General features: G+C 40.4%; 1 protein-coding gene across 7 annotated transcripts in view; it reads right to left on the reverse strand.

Annotated features, from left to right (window-relative positions):
* Positions 1-4182: 4182 nt before the first annotated feature.
* Positions 4183-18630, reverse strand: part of ACTMAP (actin maturation protease) — a 52892-nt gene continuing 38444 nt past the window's right edge. For all 7 annotated transcript variants that reach the window (XM_075836113.1, XM_075836112.1, XM_075836108.1 and 4 more), the window contains exons 5-7: positions 7952-8081; positions 5230-5300; positions 4183-4642 (exon numbers count right to left, since the gene is read on the reverse strand). In XM_075836113.1, the coding sequence (XP_075692228.1) occupies positions 4335-4642; positions 5230-5300; positions 7952-8081 (509 nt within the window). In that variant the 3' untranslated portion in view covers positions 4183-4334. The remainder of the gene's footprint in view (positions 4643-5229; positions 5301-7951; positions 8082-18630) is intronic.

The raw sequence follows: 18630 nt of genomic DNA on the forward strand, positions 1-18630 counted from the left end.
AGCAAATAGTCTTAATTAAAAATATCCTTTCTTTCTGTGTTTACAGCTTCTTTTCAGACCTGTGTATCTCCATGGTTACAGACTACAAACAAACCCAGTGTAGTCTGATGCTGCAATGATGTTTCCTTTGATCTGTCCTGTTTCTTGCTAACCTACTGAATGTATGTTACTCAGAGCGCCGCACTTCCTCTCTTCTCATCAGTTGATGGAGTAAGGCTACATTCACACGAGCGTATCCGATTCACGCTCGTGAAAAACGTGCGTGAATCTGGTCCGTGTGTCTTGCATTATGCATCAGTGTACTTTCCGAGTGGCATGTGTTATTCACGCACTTGCAAAGCACATCTATTTTTTTTGTTTTTATTTTCAATTGATGCGCAAATCACGCACTGCACACGGATCCGTGTGCGTGCGTAGTTTTCACTTCAATGGGCACGTAGGTGCATAAAAACGCACCAATATAGGACATGCCGTGAGTTTCACGCAACGGACTCTCGCTGCGTGAAAACTCCTGCATGTGTGAACGGCCCCATTGAAATTAATGGGTCCGTGTGATTGCCATGCACAGCACACGGACGTTAGGCTGGATGAACACGAGCACATTACGTCCGTAATGGACGGAACGTATTTCGGCTGCAAGTCCCGGACCGAACACAGTGCAGGGAGCCGGGCTCCTAGCATAATAGTTATGTACGACGCTAGGAGTCCCTGCCTCGCTGCGGGACAACTGTCCCGTACTGTAATCATGTTTTCAGTACGGGACAGCAGTTCCACGGAGAGGCAGGGAGTCCTAGCGTCGTACATAAGTATGATGCTAGGAGCCCGGCTCCCTGCACTGTGTTCGGTCCAGGATTAGCGGCCGAAATACGTGCAGTCCATTACGGACGTAATGTGCTCGTGTGAATCCAGCCTTATTCCGTTCGTCTGGATGAGCCCTACGGGTATGTTCACATACAGTGTTTTCAGGCAATTTTCATAGCATAAATGCCATGAAAAACACATGAAAAAAAACTGAAGCTGAACGCCTACAAACGTCTGCCCATTGATTTCAATGGGAAAAACTGCGTTTCGGTCAGACCGGGTAATATCTTACGCTGCCGTTTGAAAAAACAGCACGTAAAAAAAACAGCGTAAACAGAGGTAGCATGTCACTTCTTGAGCCGTTTTTGAAGCTGCTTTTCATTGTCAACAGAAAAAAAGCTCAAAAAAAAGCATAAAAAAAACCCAACGTTTGATGCTTTAAAAATGGCTGAAAATCAGAGGCTGTTTTCCCTTGAAAACAGCTCCGTATTTTATAGTCGCTTTTACTTTAGCGTGTGAACATAGCCTTATAGGTCATGTGTGCATCACATTACTATGACAAGACGTTCCTCTCTTCACCACTAGATCTAAAATAAGTTTTAAATGGAAAAGTAGGAAACACAAATATCCATTTTGCCCAGAGAACCGGATATGGAGAAGAGTCAGTAATAGCGGGAATATTCCATAACTCCCCAGCACTGAACATTGCTGGAAACGAAGTGCTGCCGCCTCCAGTGTTGGGGGTATTCAGACAAAAGTAATATATGTGTCTATTATAAAGCCTGATTTAAAATGATAAGGCCTCATGCACACGACCGTAGCCGTGTGCACGGCCGTTATTTTCGGGTCGGCCAGCTGCGGACTGTCGGCCGCAGGCCGCCCGCAAATCGCGGGACATGCACATGGCCGCCGCCATTGTTTTCAATGAGCCCGGACCGCAGAACCGGGCCGTAATAAGACATGCCCGTTCTTTCTGCGGTCCGGGCTCCCGGGCCGTGCAAGGACCGCAAAAACTACGGTCGTGTGCATGGCCCCATAGAAAAGAATGGGGCCGCAATTCTCCCGTGGATTTTCGGCCGCAAAAACACGGTCGTGTGCATGGGGCCTTAAACAGCGGATCAGGCCCTCAGGGCCCACACAGCAGTCCGTTCTGACCCGCTGCCAATGTATCACTTCAGAGTTGGCTCTGAGGTAACTTTCAAGGTAAATCAGCAGTAAACCAGTTGTAGTCTGTATTACCAGGATCTCCAGACAATCAAGTGCCAGATTAACAGACTTTTACTGTACTTTGTTTCAGTTCCTCATCTTTTGCTGTTAGTGAATGGAAACATGCTGACATCCAGCTGGTAAAAACTCTTAGGATAAGGCCCCACGGAGATGCAGATAACGGCCGTATCGGCACCCCCGTTTGAATCGGCTGTCAAATTGCTTGTTAATGGTTGCGGGTAAGGCCGGATTCAGAAGAGCGTTGCACATCTTGGAGGTGAAAAACTGAAGTTTTTCACGGCCGAGTGCATCCGTGCTCTGCGGGATGCGTTATCACGCATCCCCCATAGACTAGTATCTATGGAGGGATGCATGAAAAAATAGAACACGTCCAATTTTCTCACGGACCCTTCACACAGCCCCATAGAATTACATAGGTCCGTGTGACGACCGTTGTTTTAACGGCCGCCACACGGATGTATAACTCGTTCGTGTGAATAAGGCCTCAAACAGCTGTTTACCTGCAACATCGTGCGGCCATAAAGATTTCATTCATTAATGGCCGCAATATTTTGCAGGTAAACAGCCGTTGTACCCGCGACAATACACGGCCGTTAACAAGCAATATGAAAGCTGCACCAAACAGGGTGCCAGCGCAGTTGTTGGCCACACCTGTGCCCCATCATGCGGCTTTACCCTCACAGACCTAGGCCTGTTCATAGCTGGGTAGTGGATTCAGCTATATACGGTCTAAGAAATCCTCTAAAAGGCTCTGTTCACACTGGCCCTATTCGTTAGGTTTCCGGTGCTTTTTGGCGGCATGAATAATGTAGTCTATGTGGATATTATTGAAACTTCATGAACCTCAAGTGTATTTGAAAATGGATCCATTAGAATTGGAATTGTAGCCATTACCCTAATGTGAACAGAGCTTCAGTCTGGCCATACACATTAAACAACTCCACCATAAAAAAAAAACACGCACACACTTTGGCATATTGTTATCTTATATATATATATGGTGACCTTAAATACACAAGCAAATTTTTTAGGACAAGGAAGGGATTTGTGATGCTGATATATTAAAGAGGCTCTGTCACCAGATTCTCAAATCCCTATCTCCTATTGCATGTGATCGGCGCTGCAATGTAGATAACAGTAACGGGTTTTTTGTTTTTTTAAAACGTTCATTTTTGGCCAAGTTATGAGCTATTTTCTATATATATGCAAATGAGCTTTGAAATGGACAACTGGGCGTGTTTTTTTCGTTATGTCCAACTGGGCGTGTATTGTGTTTTTAACTGGGCGTGTTTACTTGTATGATGCTGACCAATCAGTGACCAGTCAGCATCATACACTCCTCTACATTCATTTACACAGCAGCGATGAGCAGCCGAATACACAGAGATTAACGTTAATCAAGTGTCCTGATAATGAATACACATGATCATCCAGCCTGGACGTCATGTGTACTCAGAATCCTGACACTTCTGAATCTTTTCTGTGAGATTTCCAGCAAGGGAAACGAAATCTCGTTTACCTCGTAATCTCGCGAGATTACGCGTGGCTTGCTGTAATCTCACAGAAAAGATTCAGAAGTGTCAGGATTCTGAATACACATGACGTCCAGGCTGGATGGTCATGTGTATTCATTATCAGGACACTGCAGTAACGTTAATCTCTGTGTATGTGGCTGCAGATCGCTGCTGTGTAAATGAATGGAGATGAGTGTATGACGCTGACTGGTCACTGATTGGTCAGCGGCATACACGTAAACACGCCCATTTAAAAACACAATACACGCCCAGTTGGACATAACGAAAAAAAACGCCCAATTGTCCATTTCAAAGCTCATTTGCATATATATAAAATTGCTCATAACTTGGCCAAAAATGAAAGTTTTTTAATAAAACAAAATGTTGCTGTTCTCTACATTGCAGCGCCGATCACATGCAATAGGAGATAGGGATTTGAGAATCTTGTGACAGAGCCTCTTTAAGGTCACACAGGATTGCCTAGACTAGATATGCATTTGGATGTAAACAAGAATGTTTTAATCCATTGACATCAAGCAGAGATCCTGAAAATGGTAACAAACACAAAGTATATTAGGAAGTTGTAAAACTTTTCATATTACTATGATTAAGAAAACCTCATTTGGCTGGGAGAAAGGAATATTTTGGAGGCTTTTATTATGACTCCATGCCGAACACCGGATTCGGTCCAGAGCTGGGAATGCAGGAAAACCTTCCGCCCATTTGAATAAATGTAATGGCCTTTTATAATAAATAACTTGTCACTGTTGCGCTTTCAGTCTCTTTGTGCTTTTAATGCACAGAGTATTTCAGCAGCAAAATTTTGCCACACAGCCCAGCTTGTACGCCGCCTTCAGGTACCACATAGACATTGCCATCACAGCTTCTCTTGGGGTCCAGGTGAAGTAGTTGACTATTACTGCGGCTCAAAGACCCGTATTCCCACAACTGGTATCGGAGGCTCTTGCCCTGCTTGGCGACGAGGTAGAGTTGTTCAATGTCATCTGTGTTGAGGGTTGAGGGACAGGGTGGTGGGTGAAATAGCCTAGGGACTTGGGGATCAGGTTCAAATGAGCCATTCTGCATCCCAAGAAGACCCCCTAAGAATAAAAAAATTAACACTGCCATTGAGCATTAGACAAGTATTATATATATTAAAAAAAAAATATATATATATAGATTGTGGGGTCCCACCTCTAGCACCCAAATTCCCTAAAATGAGGATGAAGAGGAGTCGAGCAGACAACTTTAACTCTGTCTCATACAAGTAAAGGGGACACTGTGCTTTACTAACGATCATGGGGAGTCCCAGTGGACGAACCCCCACAATAAGCAACTTGTGGCACATCCTAAGGCCTTATTTACATGAACATGTGCGTTTTGCGCTTTACAAAATTAAATGAAGGAGGTGGTTTTTGTTTTCCCATCATTTCTTGAGCAACTGTTGCGCGAATCACGCACAGCAATGATTCCATGTGCTGTGCGTGATTTGTGCACTAATTTTATTTAAAAAAAATAAAAAATAATGTGCATTGCGAGTGCGTGAAAACAACAGGCCACTCGCAAGCACAGATGCAATAACGCAAAGTACGCGGACCAGATTTAACTGCGTTTTTTACACGTGTAAACCTGTCACGCTCATGTGAATGTAACATTACAGAACTTTACAGTCTATGTATGTACTTACCTGAAATAACTGCCCAGTGTGCCCGGTGTCCATCTCTCTGGCAAGGCTCGTGATTGAAGTCCTCATCGTATCTGTATAAGCTGTTAAATACTTAGATACACAAATGCTTCTGATAAAATTCAATATCAAATGCAAATTAATGTAAATATGTGATTATTGCCTCTGCACTCCGTACCAGTCCAGTTGATGTCAATTTGACTTTATGCACTGTTGCTGCCACCTGGTGGTCATCAAGCAGAAAGCACTCTATAGTATACAGTCCTCAAAGGTCCTGACCTATGTAGACATTTTGTGGCACTACAAGACGTGTCATACTTCTATTGTGGGATAAACCAAGGAATTGAATCTTATTTTCATACATAAGTAGATTTTTTTAATTTATTTTTTTTGTCAGTCTTTAAGCAGTTTAAGTAGATTGGTTATTTTATAATTACCTTTAGTACACAGCAGCGCTCCTCATTATTACAATCATTCCCGCAGTCTGTGCCCCATACAGCCAAAGAGATTGGGCCCCCCCCCTCAGTTACCAGGGGTGGGCAACAGAAAGTGTGGCGCTCACGTTTGTACGCACAAGTAACTGATTTTGTTACTGACGTCAAGTTACAGTGAACGAAACCATGAAGCAGTCAGTGACCAGTTGATAACTTGGATTTTATTGAATTCAGCTAAAACGTTTCCCACTGCATGGCATATAATAGGATACGTCGCATGAGGAATGGCCCTGGGGGAACTCCTGAAGTCTCTGTCCATAAATGGACAGAGACGTCAGGAGCTTTCCCTGTTCCAAAGTCCACGGGCAAAGTGCTTGTGATGCTCTGCCTGGGGACTCCGGCATTGGCAAGCTCCTGACATTACTGTCCATATAGTGTTGTCAGGAGCGGTATACGTTTTTTTGTGGGATTTATCAGGATGGAATAGCAGAGTCTACTACGTTATTCCATCCTTCAAAAAAAAAAAAAAAAAAAAAAGAAGTATGGAGACCAAAATGACATAATGGAGCCCTATGAACACATTTATCGTGTACGTTGGGAGCTTTTCCGACGTACAAGATAAACGTAGGGCGATGAGGGCTCGTTAAGAGAAGGTGAAGCACTTGCGAGGATGTAAGGGGCGTATATCTCGTCCGTGTGACACACAGATTCATGTATTTCCATGGGGCCATTCACACAACCGTTGTTTCAATGGAGTGTGTGAATTGTCAGTGAAAAAATAGGACATGTCCTATTTTCCTGCAGTCGCGCATCCCTCAATAGTCTCTACTCTATGGGTGATCCGAGATAACTCGTCCAGCAGTTTTTCCATCTGAGGTTAGCTACGCTCGTCTGAATAAAGCCTGCGGCAGGTAAAAGAAAGTGCCTATACTTACCATGCCACGCGTCCCTCTGACATCCTGCAGCCCGGCCTCCTGGCATAACGTTTCCTCCCATGTGACTGTGCCCGAGATCGGCGGCAGCGGTCACATGGGATAAAACGTCATTCCCGGAGGCCGGGCTGGACGCTGAAGCACAGAGTTCCCGGTAAGTATACGTTTTTTGTTTTTTTCTGAGTTGCAAGTTTTTTGTGACAGAATTGCAGCTTTTCTGCTGCAAAAATAGCAACATCTGCTATTTGTTGTGGGTTTTACCTCCCCATTGAATTCAATGGTGAAAACCCACAACAGAAAGAAGCAATTCTGCAACATAAATTGACATGCTGTGGATTAAAAAGCCGCACCGCAGGCCAATTTATAAACGTTTTAAAAGCGCAGTTTTTACGTGTTTCCGTATGTACTGACACTTACAGATTTTGCTAAAGTTTGGCAGCAAATTGACCCTTTGCATTGTAAAGGGTGAAATGCGTGGCAATTTTGCAACACAATGGGCATGCTGCTGATTTAACAATCAGCGGAAAACCCTAAAGCCCATGCAGATTTTTTTCTGTTGCATGTGAATGGGGTTTTGAAAACCCCATTCACATGAGTTGTACAGTAATTTCTAGTGGATTTTCAGTGCGCAATCCGCACCGAAAATAGGAGACAAATCCACCACGTCCACTTAGGGTCTTATTCACACAGCGCAGTCAAATCTCATTTTTTGCTACGATTTTTGCAAAATCGCAGCAAAAACGTGATTTCACTGCACTGTGGGAATATAGCCTAAAAGCACTGGTTTGTTTTATATGTTTTGTACCATTTTTTTTTTATACCATTTTTGTAATCAACGCACAAATGAGGCAGCTGTGCTGCGATTTTTAAAATTGCGGCAAAACGTTGCCATTTTTGCTGCGATTACCAATATTGCGGCAAAAATATGTGAAGTAAACTAAAGAAAAACCCACTTTATTTTTTGTGGTCAAGGGGCATGGGAAGGAGGATGGGGCACTCACCAGTCTTGCAGGATCCAGTCGGCTGTGTAGACAAGGAGCTGTCTGGTGGGCGGCTCTCTCCACACGGAGCTTCTGCTTTCTTGCTGCTCATGCAGCATCTTCCGCTCCTGTAAGTCCTGTCAGGGTCTCAGCGTTAGTTATTTCGGAAGAAAGAAACGGGCCCTAGCTGAAGGGTCCGTTCTTTTCTCCAAGTCACTAACGCTGGGGCCCTGATAGAAATGTTTAAAGTTTACTAAGAAGCGGGCGATCCCCTTTCTTTCTTCATTGTGGCTGGGCCCCTGACTGCAGTACCAGCTGTACTGCCCTGATGGCGGCCCTTCCAGCACTGACACTGGGAAGACCTTATAGTAAAGGATACGGGATAAGAACAGGACGCCCGGCTGTCAGGTGACACAGGATTGTCTCTCTGTTCTCGCCTTCCATTCCTCCTGTTAGTAGTTCACAGTGACAGCCAAAAATTTCCTCTGCCAGGCAGGACATGTGATCCGCTAGGAAAGAAGGATTTTATCCACTATTGTCACATCTGCCAACACAGTGATATGTGAGCACCCACCACTTCATCACCCAGTAGGTGGCGGCGGCAGGGAATGATGTCCTCTTATTTTCACCCATTCATGAATTTGGAGTTTTTGTTTTTCACTCCCCGCCTTCCAAAAGCCATAACTTTTTTTATTTTTCTGTCAGTGGAGCAGTGTGAAGGCATATTTTTTTGCAGGAGGAGTTGTAGTTTTTATTGGCACCATTTAAAGTACCATACAATGTACTGGGAAACGGAAAAAAACATTCTTTTTGGGGTAGAACTGGAAAAAACTGCGATTCCTCCATGGTTTTTTGGGTTTTGTTTTTACGGCTTTCACCGTCCGGGAAAAACATCCGCTTAACTTTAATCTGGTCAATACGATTACGGCGATACCAAATTTATATATACGTTTTTTTTATTGTTTACAAAGAGAAATGCATTTGTTTAAAAAAAAAAAAAGTTTTGTGTCATATTCTTTATTAATTTCGGTGTGAGGTCTTTTTTGGTACGTATGACTTTTTGATCACTTTTTATTAAATTTTTTTGAGCAATAAGAGCGTAAAACTCGTCCGTGTGCTGTGCGTGGAAATGACGCACAGCACACTGACCCATTGATTTCAATGGGGCCATTAACACATGCAGGAGTTTTCACGCAGCGGCAGTCTGTTGCATGAAACACACTGCCTGTCCTTTATTGGTGCGTTATTCACGCACCTACGTGCCCATTGAAGTCAATGGGTGCGTGAAAATCCCGTACAGCACACGGACGCACATGCGTGTGTTGTGCGTGATTTGCTTTGCGAGTGCGTGAATAATGCATGCCACTCGGCAAGCACACTGATATGCTCGTGTGAATGTAGCCTAAGGTGACCAAAAAACAGCGACGCTGGTGTTTAAATTATTCTTTTTTTTACGACGTTCACCGTGCGGATTAAATAACGTTATATTGTAATAGTTTGGACTTTTACGAAAGCGTGGATAGTCATTTTATTTTTTACAATTCATTAGAGGAAAAATGTTTTTTTGTTTATTTTTAATTATTTTTTACTACTGAAAACTTTGTTTAACTTTTTTGTACACTTTTGCAGTGGATTGTTATTGTTATAGGCTCCTGTTAAAGAAGAATAGCAGACCTGGGGGCCTTCATTAGGCCTCTGGGCTGCCATGACAACCATCAGCACCCTGCGATCGCATCGTGGGGAGGCCGATGGGCCGCCTCTGATCTCCGCCATTAGAGCGGGTTGCGGCTTTGGATCACAGCCGTTGCCTTACTCCTGCTTGCTGTTCCCACGCGATCAGCATGATGAGTAAGCTTGTCCTGATGTGGCGATGTCCTGCCATGTGACGAGAAAATGAATAACTAAAAAGTTTAGGTGACACCATCATTAACTCTAAGAGTATGTGCACACGGTAGCAGGCATTTACGTCTGAAAAGACAGACTGTTTTCAGGAGAAAACAGCTGCCTCGTTTCACACGTAAATGCTCCTCCTCACATTTTGCGAGGCTTCTCTGACAGCCGTAAATTTTGAGCTGCTCTTCATTGAGTTCAATGAAGAACGGCTCAAATTATGTCTGAAAGAAGTGCCCTGCATATAATGTATATAAGTGTCCTGCATATAATGTATATAAGTGTCCTGCATATAATGTATATAAGTGCCCTGCATATAATGTATATAAGTGCCCTGCATATAATGTATATAAGTGTCCCGCATATAATGTATATAAGTGTCCCGCATATAATGTATATAAGTGTCCTGCATATAATGTATATAAGTGCCCTGCATATAATGTATATAAGTGTCCCGCATATAATGTATAGAAGTGCCCTGCATATAATGTATAGAAGTGTCCTGCATATAATGTATATAAGTGTCCTGCATATAATGTATATAAGTGTCCTGCATATAATGTATATAAGTGTCCTGCATATAATGTATATAAGTGTCCCGCATATAATGTATAAGTGTCCCGCATATAATGTATAGAAGTGTCCTGCATATAATGTATAGAAGTGTCCCGCATATAATGTATATAAGTGTCCCGCATATAATGTATATAAGTGTCCCGCATATAATGTATATAAGTGTCCCGCATATAATGTATATAAGTGTCCTGCATATAATGTATATAAGTGTCCCGCATATAATGTATATAAGTGTCCTGCATATAATGTATATAAGTGTCCTGCATATAATGTATATATATGTGTCCTGCATATAATGTATATAAGTGTCCCGCATATAATGTATAAGTGTCCTGCATATAATGTATAGAAGTGTCCTGCATATAATGTATATAAGGGTCCCGCATATAATGTATAGAAGTGTCCTGCATATAATGTATATAAGGGTCCCGCATATAATGTATATAAGTGTCCCGCATATAATGTATATAAGTGTCCCGCATATAATGTATATAAGTGTCCCGCATATAATGTATATAAGTGTCCCGCATATAATGTATATGTGTCCTGCATATAATGTATATAAGTGTCCTGCATATAATGTATATAAGTGTCCCGCATATAATGTATATAAGTGTCCTGCATATAATGTATATAAGTGTCCTGCATATAATGTATATAAGTGTCCTGCATATAATGTATATAAGTGTCCTGCTATAATATATATAAGTGTCCCGCATATAATGTATATAAGTGTCCTGCATATAATGTATATAAGTGTCCCGCATATAATGTATATAAGTGTCCCGCACATAATGTATATAAGTGTCCTGCATATAATGTATATAAGTGTCCTGCATATAATGTATATAAGTGTCCTGCATATAATGTATATAAGTGTCCCGCATATAATGTATATAAGTGTCCTGCATATAATGTATATAAGTGTCCTGCATATAATGTATATAAGTGTCCTGCATATAATGTATATAAGTGTCCTGCATATAATGTATATAAGTGTCCCGCATATAATGTATATAAGTGTCCTGCATATAATGTATATAAGTGTCCTGCATATAATGTATATAAGTGTCCTGCATATAATGTATATAAGTGTCCCGCATATAATGTATATAAGTGTCTTGCATATAATGTATATAAGTGTCCCGCATATAATGTATATAAGTGTCCTGCATATAATGTATATAAGTGTCCCGCATATAATGTATATAAGTGTCCCGCATATAATGTATATAAGTGTCCCGCATATAATGTATATAAGTGTCCCGCATATAATGTATATAAGTGTCCCGCATATAATGTATAGAAGTGTCCCGCATATAATGTATATAAGTGTCCTGCATATAATGTATATAAGTGTCCCGCATATAATGTATATAAGTGTCCCGCATATAATGTATATAAGTGTCCTGCATATAATGTATATAAGTGTCCCGCATATAATGTATATAAGTGTCCCGCATATAATGTATATAAGTGTCCCGCATATAATGTATATAAGTGTCCTGCATATAATGTATATAAGTGTCCTGCATATAATGTATATAAGTGCCCTGCATATAATGTATATAAGTGTCCTGCATATAATGTATATAAGTGTCCCGCATATAATGTATATAAGTGTCCCGCATATAATGTATATAAGTGTCCTGCATATAATGTATATAAGTGTCCTGCATATAATGTATATAAGTGTCCTGCATATAATGTATAAAAGTGTCCTGCATATAATGTATGTGTCCTGCATATAATGTATATAAGTGTCCTGCATATAATGTATATAAGTGTCCTGCATATAATGTATATAAGTGTCCTGCATATAATGTATATAAGTGTCTTGCATATAATGTATATAAGTGCCCCGCATATAATGTATATAAGTGTCCCGCATATAATGTATATAAGTGTCCCGCATATAATGTATATAAGTGCCCTGCATATAATGTATATAAGTGTCCCGCATATAATGTATATAAGTGCCCTGCATATAATGTATATAAGTGTCCTGCATATAATGTATGTGTCCTGCATATAATGTATATAAGTGTCCTGCATATAATGTATATAAGTGTCCTGCATATAATGTATATAAGTGTCCTGCATATAATGTATATAAGTGTCTTGCATATAATGTATATAAGTGCCCCGCATATAATGTATATAAGTGTCCCGCATATAATGTATATAAGTGTCCCGCATATAATGTATATAAGTGTCCCGCATATAATGTATATAAGTGTCCTGCATATAATGTATATAAGTGTCCCGCATATAATGTATATAAGTGTCCCGCATATAATGTATATAAGTGTCCTGCATATAATGTATATAAGTGCCCTGCATATAATGTATATAAGTGTCCCGCATATAATGTATATAAGTGTCCCGCATATAATGTATATAAGTGTCCCGCATATAATGTATATAAGTGCCCTGCATATAATGTATATAAGTGTCCCGCATATAATGTATATAAGTGTCCTGCATATAATGTATATAAGTGTCCTGCATATAATGTATATAAGTGCCCTGCATATAATGTATATAAGTGTCCCGCATATAATGTATAGAAGTGTCCTGCATATAATGTATAGAAGTGTCCTGCATATAATGTATATAAGTGTCCTGCATATAATGTATATAAGTGTCCTGCATATAATGTATATAAGTGTCCTGCATATAATGTATATAAGTGTCCCGCATATAATGTATATAAGTGTCCCGCACATAATGTATATAAGTGTCCTGCATATAATGTATATAAGTGTCCTGCATATAATGTATATAAGTGTCCTGCATATAATGTATATAAGTGTCCCGCATATAATGTATATAAGTGTCCCGCATATAATGTATATAAGTGTCCTGCATATAATGTATATAAGTGTCCCGCATATAATGTATATAAGTGTCTTGCATATAATGTATATAAGTGTCCCGCATATAATGTATATAAGTGTCCTGCATATAATGTATATAAGTGTCCCGCATATAATGTATATAAGTGTCCCGCATATAATGTATATAAGTGTCCCGCATATAATGTATATAAGTGTCCCGCATATAATGTATATAAGTGTCCCGCATATAATGTATATAAGTGTCCCGCATATAATGTATATAAGTGTCCCGCATATAATGTATATAAGTGTCCCGCATATAATGTATATAAGTGTCCTGCATATAATGTATATAAGTGTCCCGCATATAATGTATAAGTGTCCCGCATATAATGTATAGAAGTGTCCTGCATATAATGTATAGAAGTGTCCCGCATATAATGTATATAAGTGTCCTGCATATAATGTATATATGTGTCCTGCATATAATGTATATAAGTGTCCTGCATATAATGTATATAAGTGTCCTACATATAATGTAAATAAGTGTCCGGCATATAATGTATATAAGTGTCCCGCATATAATGTATATAAGTGTCCCGCATATAATGTATATAAGTGTCCCGCATATAATGTATATAAGTGTCCCGCATATAATGTATATAAGTGTCCCGCATATAATGTATATAAGTGTCCTGCATATAATGTATATAAGTGTCCTGCATATAATGTATATATATGTGTCCTGCATATAATGTATATAAGTGTCCCGCATATAATGTATAAGTGTCCCGCATATAATGTATAGAAGTGTCCCGCATATAATGTATATAAGTGTCCTGCATATAATGTATATAAGTGTCCCGCATATAATGTATATAAGTGTCCTGCATATAATGTATATAAGTGTCCTGCATATAATGTATATAAGTGTCCCGCATATAATGTATATAAGTGTCCCGCATATAATGTATATAAGTGTCCTGCATATAATGTATATAAGTGTCCTGCATATAATGTATATAAGTGTCCTGCATATAATGTATATAAGTGCCCTGCATATAATGTATATAAGTGTCCTGCATATAATGTATATAAGTGTCCTGCATATAATGTATATAAGTGTCCTGCATATAATGTATGTGTCCTGCATATAATGTATATAAGTGTCCTGCATATAATGTATATAAGTGTCCTGCATATAATGTATATAAGTGTCCTGCATATAATGTATATAAGTGTCTTGCATATAATGTATATAAGTGCCCCGCATATAATGTATATAAGTGTCCCGCATATAATGTATATAAGTGTCCCGCATATAATGTATATAAGTGCCCCGCATATAATGTATATAAGTGTCCCGCATATAATGTATATGTGTCCCGCATATAATGTATATAAGTGTCCCGCATATAATGTATATAAGTGCCCTGCATATAATGTATATAAGTGTCCCGCATATAATGTATATAAGTGTCCCGCATATAATGTATATAAGTGTCCTGCATATAATGTATATAAGTGCCCTGCATATAATGTATATAAGTGTCCCGCATATAATGTATATAAGTGTCCTGCATATAATGAGCTTGGTGGTTTAAGTGGCTTGTGAACTAAGTGGAGTTCTAAAACCGGAGTTGAAAAGAGGAGTTGAAGCCCCAGTAAGTACTCTTCTTTTTCTTTGACAATTGTTCGCTGTTTTGGTGTAACTTGGATAATGGATAGCAAGATTGGAGGTTTTCTTCAGTGCACAGTTTGTCATATGTATACACGACTGGAGCCGGAGTTCCAGGGTGAATATCTCTGTGGCAGATGTGAGCATGTTGTTCACCTGGAAGCTCGTATTAGAGATCTGGAGGAGCAGAATGCAACACTGAGGAGGATAGACAATTTTGAGCGGAGCTTGCTGCTCACAGAGCATGCAGTTAGTGGGTTAGAACTGGAGGGTGAAGACATGGGTGAGCAGGATCAGGTAAGTAGCTGGGTTAATGTAGTTAGGGGCAGTAGAAAGGGGTCAAAGACAAGGAAGGCCGATCCGGTTTCTGGTATTCCAAGCAAAATTGCCAGGTTGGGTGATGATGCGAGGGTGTCAGTCTCAGAAAAGGCAGCCCTAGTGGATACTGATCTCCCTAACAGCCGGGAGAACAGCCCAGCTAGTAGTCGGCGGGATGGTAATGCAGGCAAGCCAAGACAATTGATAGTCGTAGGGGATTCTATAATCAGGAAGACGGATAGAATAATTTGTCGCCAAGACCGCCTCAACCGAATGGTTTGCTGTCTCCCTGGTGCCAGGGTTCGGCATGTGGTGGAACGGGTGGACAAATTGCTGGGAGGGGCTGGTGATGATCCAGCTGTCGTGGTCCATGTCGGTACCAACGACAGAATAAATGGTAGGTGGAGGAGCCTTAAGAATAATTTTAAAGAACTAGGCTACAAGCTGAAGGGAAGGACCTCCAAGGTTGTATTCTCAGGAATACTGCCTGTGCCATGCGCATCACAGGAAAGACAGCGGGAGCTTAGGGAGTTAAATGCATGGCTGAAGTCTTGGTGTAGAGGAGAAGGATTTGGGTTCCTAGAGCACTGGGCTGACTTTTCATTGGGGTACAAACTGTATTCTGCAGATGATTTGCACCTAAATGGAAGGGGGTCCGCTGTGCTGGGGGAGAGAATTCTAGCTGGGGTGGCGGAGTTTTTAAACTAGGGCTGAGGAGGGAGGTCAATGTAGAAAAAAAAGGGGTAGCCAGGTTAGAGAGGGGTCAGACTATATTGGTGGGGGGAGAAACAGAATGTGGGGAGAGGACTAGACAACAAGATAAGGAGATCCTTTCGTTACAAAACATCAGTGTAAATAAAAAGGACCGATTAATGTCAAATCACATTTCTGATAATAAAAGTGAAAAACTGACAGGCAAGTTAAAGTGTATGTTCACAAATGCCAGAAGTCTAGCAAGCAAAATGGGGGAGCTGGAGGCCTTGATACTGGAAGAAAATATAGATATAGTTGGTGTTGCTGAAACATGGCTGGACTCTTCACATGACTGGGCTGTAAATCTACAGGGTTTTACACTTTTTCGTAAAGACAGGACAAATAGGAAAGGTGGTGGTGTATGTCTGTATGTGAGAAGTGATATGAAGGCGAGTGTGAAAGAGACAATAGTGGGTGAAGACTGTGAGGAGGTTGAAACCTTGTGGGTGGAACTAGAAAGGGAGGTGATCACTGAAAAAATTACTTTTGGTGTAATCTATAGACCCCCCAATATAACTGAGGAGATGGAAGGTCAGATATATAAACAGATGGAGCGGGCTGCACAGGCGGGTACTGTAGTGATAATGGGAGATTTTAATTTCCGGGATATTAATTGGTGTCATGGTTCGGCTTCAACTGCAAAGGGGAGACATTTCCTCAACCTGTTGCAGGAAAATTTTATGGGCCAGTTTGTGGAAGACCCGACTAGAGGTGAAGCTCTGTTGGATCTGGTCATTTCTAATAATGCAGATCTTGTTGGGAATGTCAATGTTCGTGAAAACCTCGGTAACAGTGATCATAATATAGTTACATTTTACCTATACTGTAAAAAACAAACGCAGGCTGGGAGGGCAAAAACATTTAATTTTAAGAAAGCCAATTTCCCCAGGATGAGGGCTGCAATTCAGGATATAGACTGGGAAGAACAAATGTCAAATAATGGAACAAATGATAAATGGGAGATTTTCAAATCTACTTTGAGTTATTATAGTGCAAAATTTATTCCTACAGGTAATAAGTATAAACGACTCAAATTAAACCCCACATGGCTTACACCTTCTGTGAAAGGGGCAATACATGACAAAAAAAGGGCATTTAAAAAATACAAATCTGAGGGTACAGCTGTAGCCTTTGTAAAATATAAAGAGCTTAATAAAATCTGTAAAAATGTAATAAAATTAGCAAAAATACAAAATGAAAGGCAGGTGGCCAAGGATAGTAAAACAAATCCTAAAAAATTCTTCAAGCATATAAATGCAAAAAAGCCAAGGTCTGAACATGTAGGACCCCTAGATAATGGTAATGGGGAGTTGATCACAGGGGATCAAGAGAAGGCAGAGTTACTAAATGGGTTCTTCCGCTCTGTATATACAACAGAAGAAAGAGCAGCTGATGTAGCCGGTGCCAGTGCTGTTAATATATCAGTTGATATACTGAATTGGATGAATGTAGAGATGGTCCAAGCTAAATTAAATAAAATAAATGTGCACAAGGCTCCGGGACCAGATGGGTTACACCCTAGAATTCTTAAAGAGCTTAGTTCAGTTATTTCTGTCCCCCTTTTCATAATATTCAGAGAATCTCTAGTGACTGGTATAGTGCCAAGGGACTGGCGCAGGGCAAATGTGGTGCCTATTTTCAAAAAGGGCTCTAGGTCTTCCCCGGGTAATTATAGACCAGTAAGCTTAACATCCATCGTGGGGAAAATGTTTGAGGGGCTATTGAGGGACTATATACAGGATTATGTGACAATAAATAGCATTATAAGTGACAGCCAGCACGGTTTTACTAAGGACAGAAGTTGTCAAACTAACCTAATCTGTTTTTATGAAGAGGTGAGCAGAAGTCTAGACAGAGGGGCCGCTGTGGATTTAGTGTTTTTAGACTTTGCAAAGGCATTTGACACTGTCCCCCATAGACGCCTAATGGGTAAATTAAGGACTATAGGTTTAGAAAATATAGTTTGTAATTGGATTGAGAATTGGCTCAAGGACCGTATCCAGAGGGTTGTGGTCAATGATTCCTTCTCTGAATGGTCCCCGGTTATAAGTGGTGTACCCCAGGGTTCAGTGCTGGGACCACTATTATTCAACTTATTTATTAATGATATAGAAGATGGGATTAATAGCACTATTTCTATTTTTGCAGATGACACCAAGCTATGTAATATAGTTCAGACTATGGAAGATGTTCATGAATTACAGGCAGATTTAAACAAACTAAGTGTTTGGGCGTCCACTTGGCAAATGAAGTTTAATGTAGATAAATGTAAAGTTATGCATCTTGGTACCAACAACCTGCATGCATCATATGTCCTAGGGGGCGCTACACTGGCGGATTCACTTGTTGAGAAGGATCTGGGTGTACTTGTAAATCATAAACTCAATAACAGCATGCAGTGTCAATCAGCTGCTTCAAAGGCCAGCAGGATATTGTCGTGTATTAAAAGAGGCATGGACTCGCGGGACAGGGATGTAATAATGCCACTTTACAAAGCATTAGTGAGGCCTCATCTAGAATATGCAGTTCAGTTCTGGGCTCCAGTTCATAGAAAGGATGCCCTGGAGTTGGAAAAAATACAAAGAAGAGCAACGAAGCTAATAAGGGGCATGGAGAATTTAAATTATGAGGAAAGATTGAAAGAATTAAACCTATTTAGCCTTGAAAAAAGAAGACTAAGGGGGGACATGATTAACTTATATAAATATATTAATGGCACATACAAAAAATATGGTGAAATCCTGTTCCTTGTAAAACCCCCTCAAAAAACAAGGGGGCACTCCCTCCGTCTGGAGAAAAAAAGGTTCAAGCTGCAGAGGCGACAAGGCTTCTTTACAGTGAGAACTGTGAATTTATGGAATAGCCTACCGCAGGAGCTGGTCACAGCAGGGACAGTAGATGGCTTTAAAAAAGGGTTAGATAATTTCCTAGAACAAAAAAATATTAGCTCCTATGTGTAGAAATTTTTCCTTCCCTTTTCCCTTCCCTTGGTTGAACTTGATG

Source organism: Rhinoderma darwinii, chromosome 8, assembly GCF_050947455.1.
Source record: "Rhinoderma darwinii isolate aRhiDar2 chromosome 8, aRhiDar2.hap1, whole genome shotgun sequence".
NCBI lineage: Eukaryota > Metazoa > Chordata > Amphibia > Anura > Rhinodermatidae > Rhinoderma > Rhinoderma darwinii.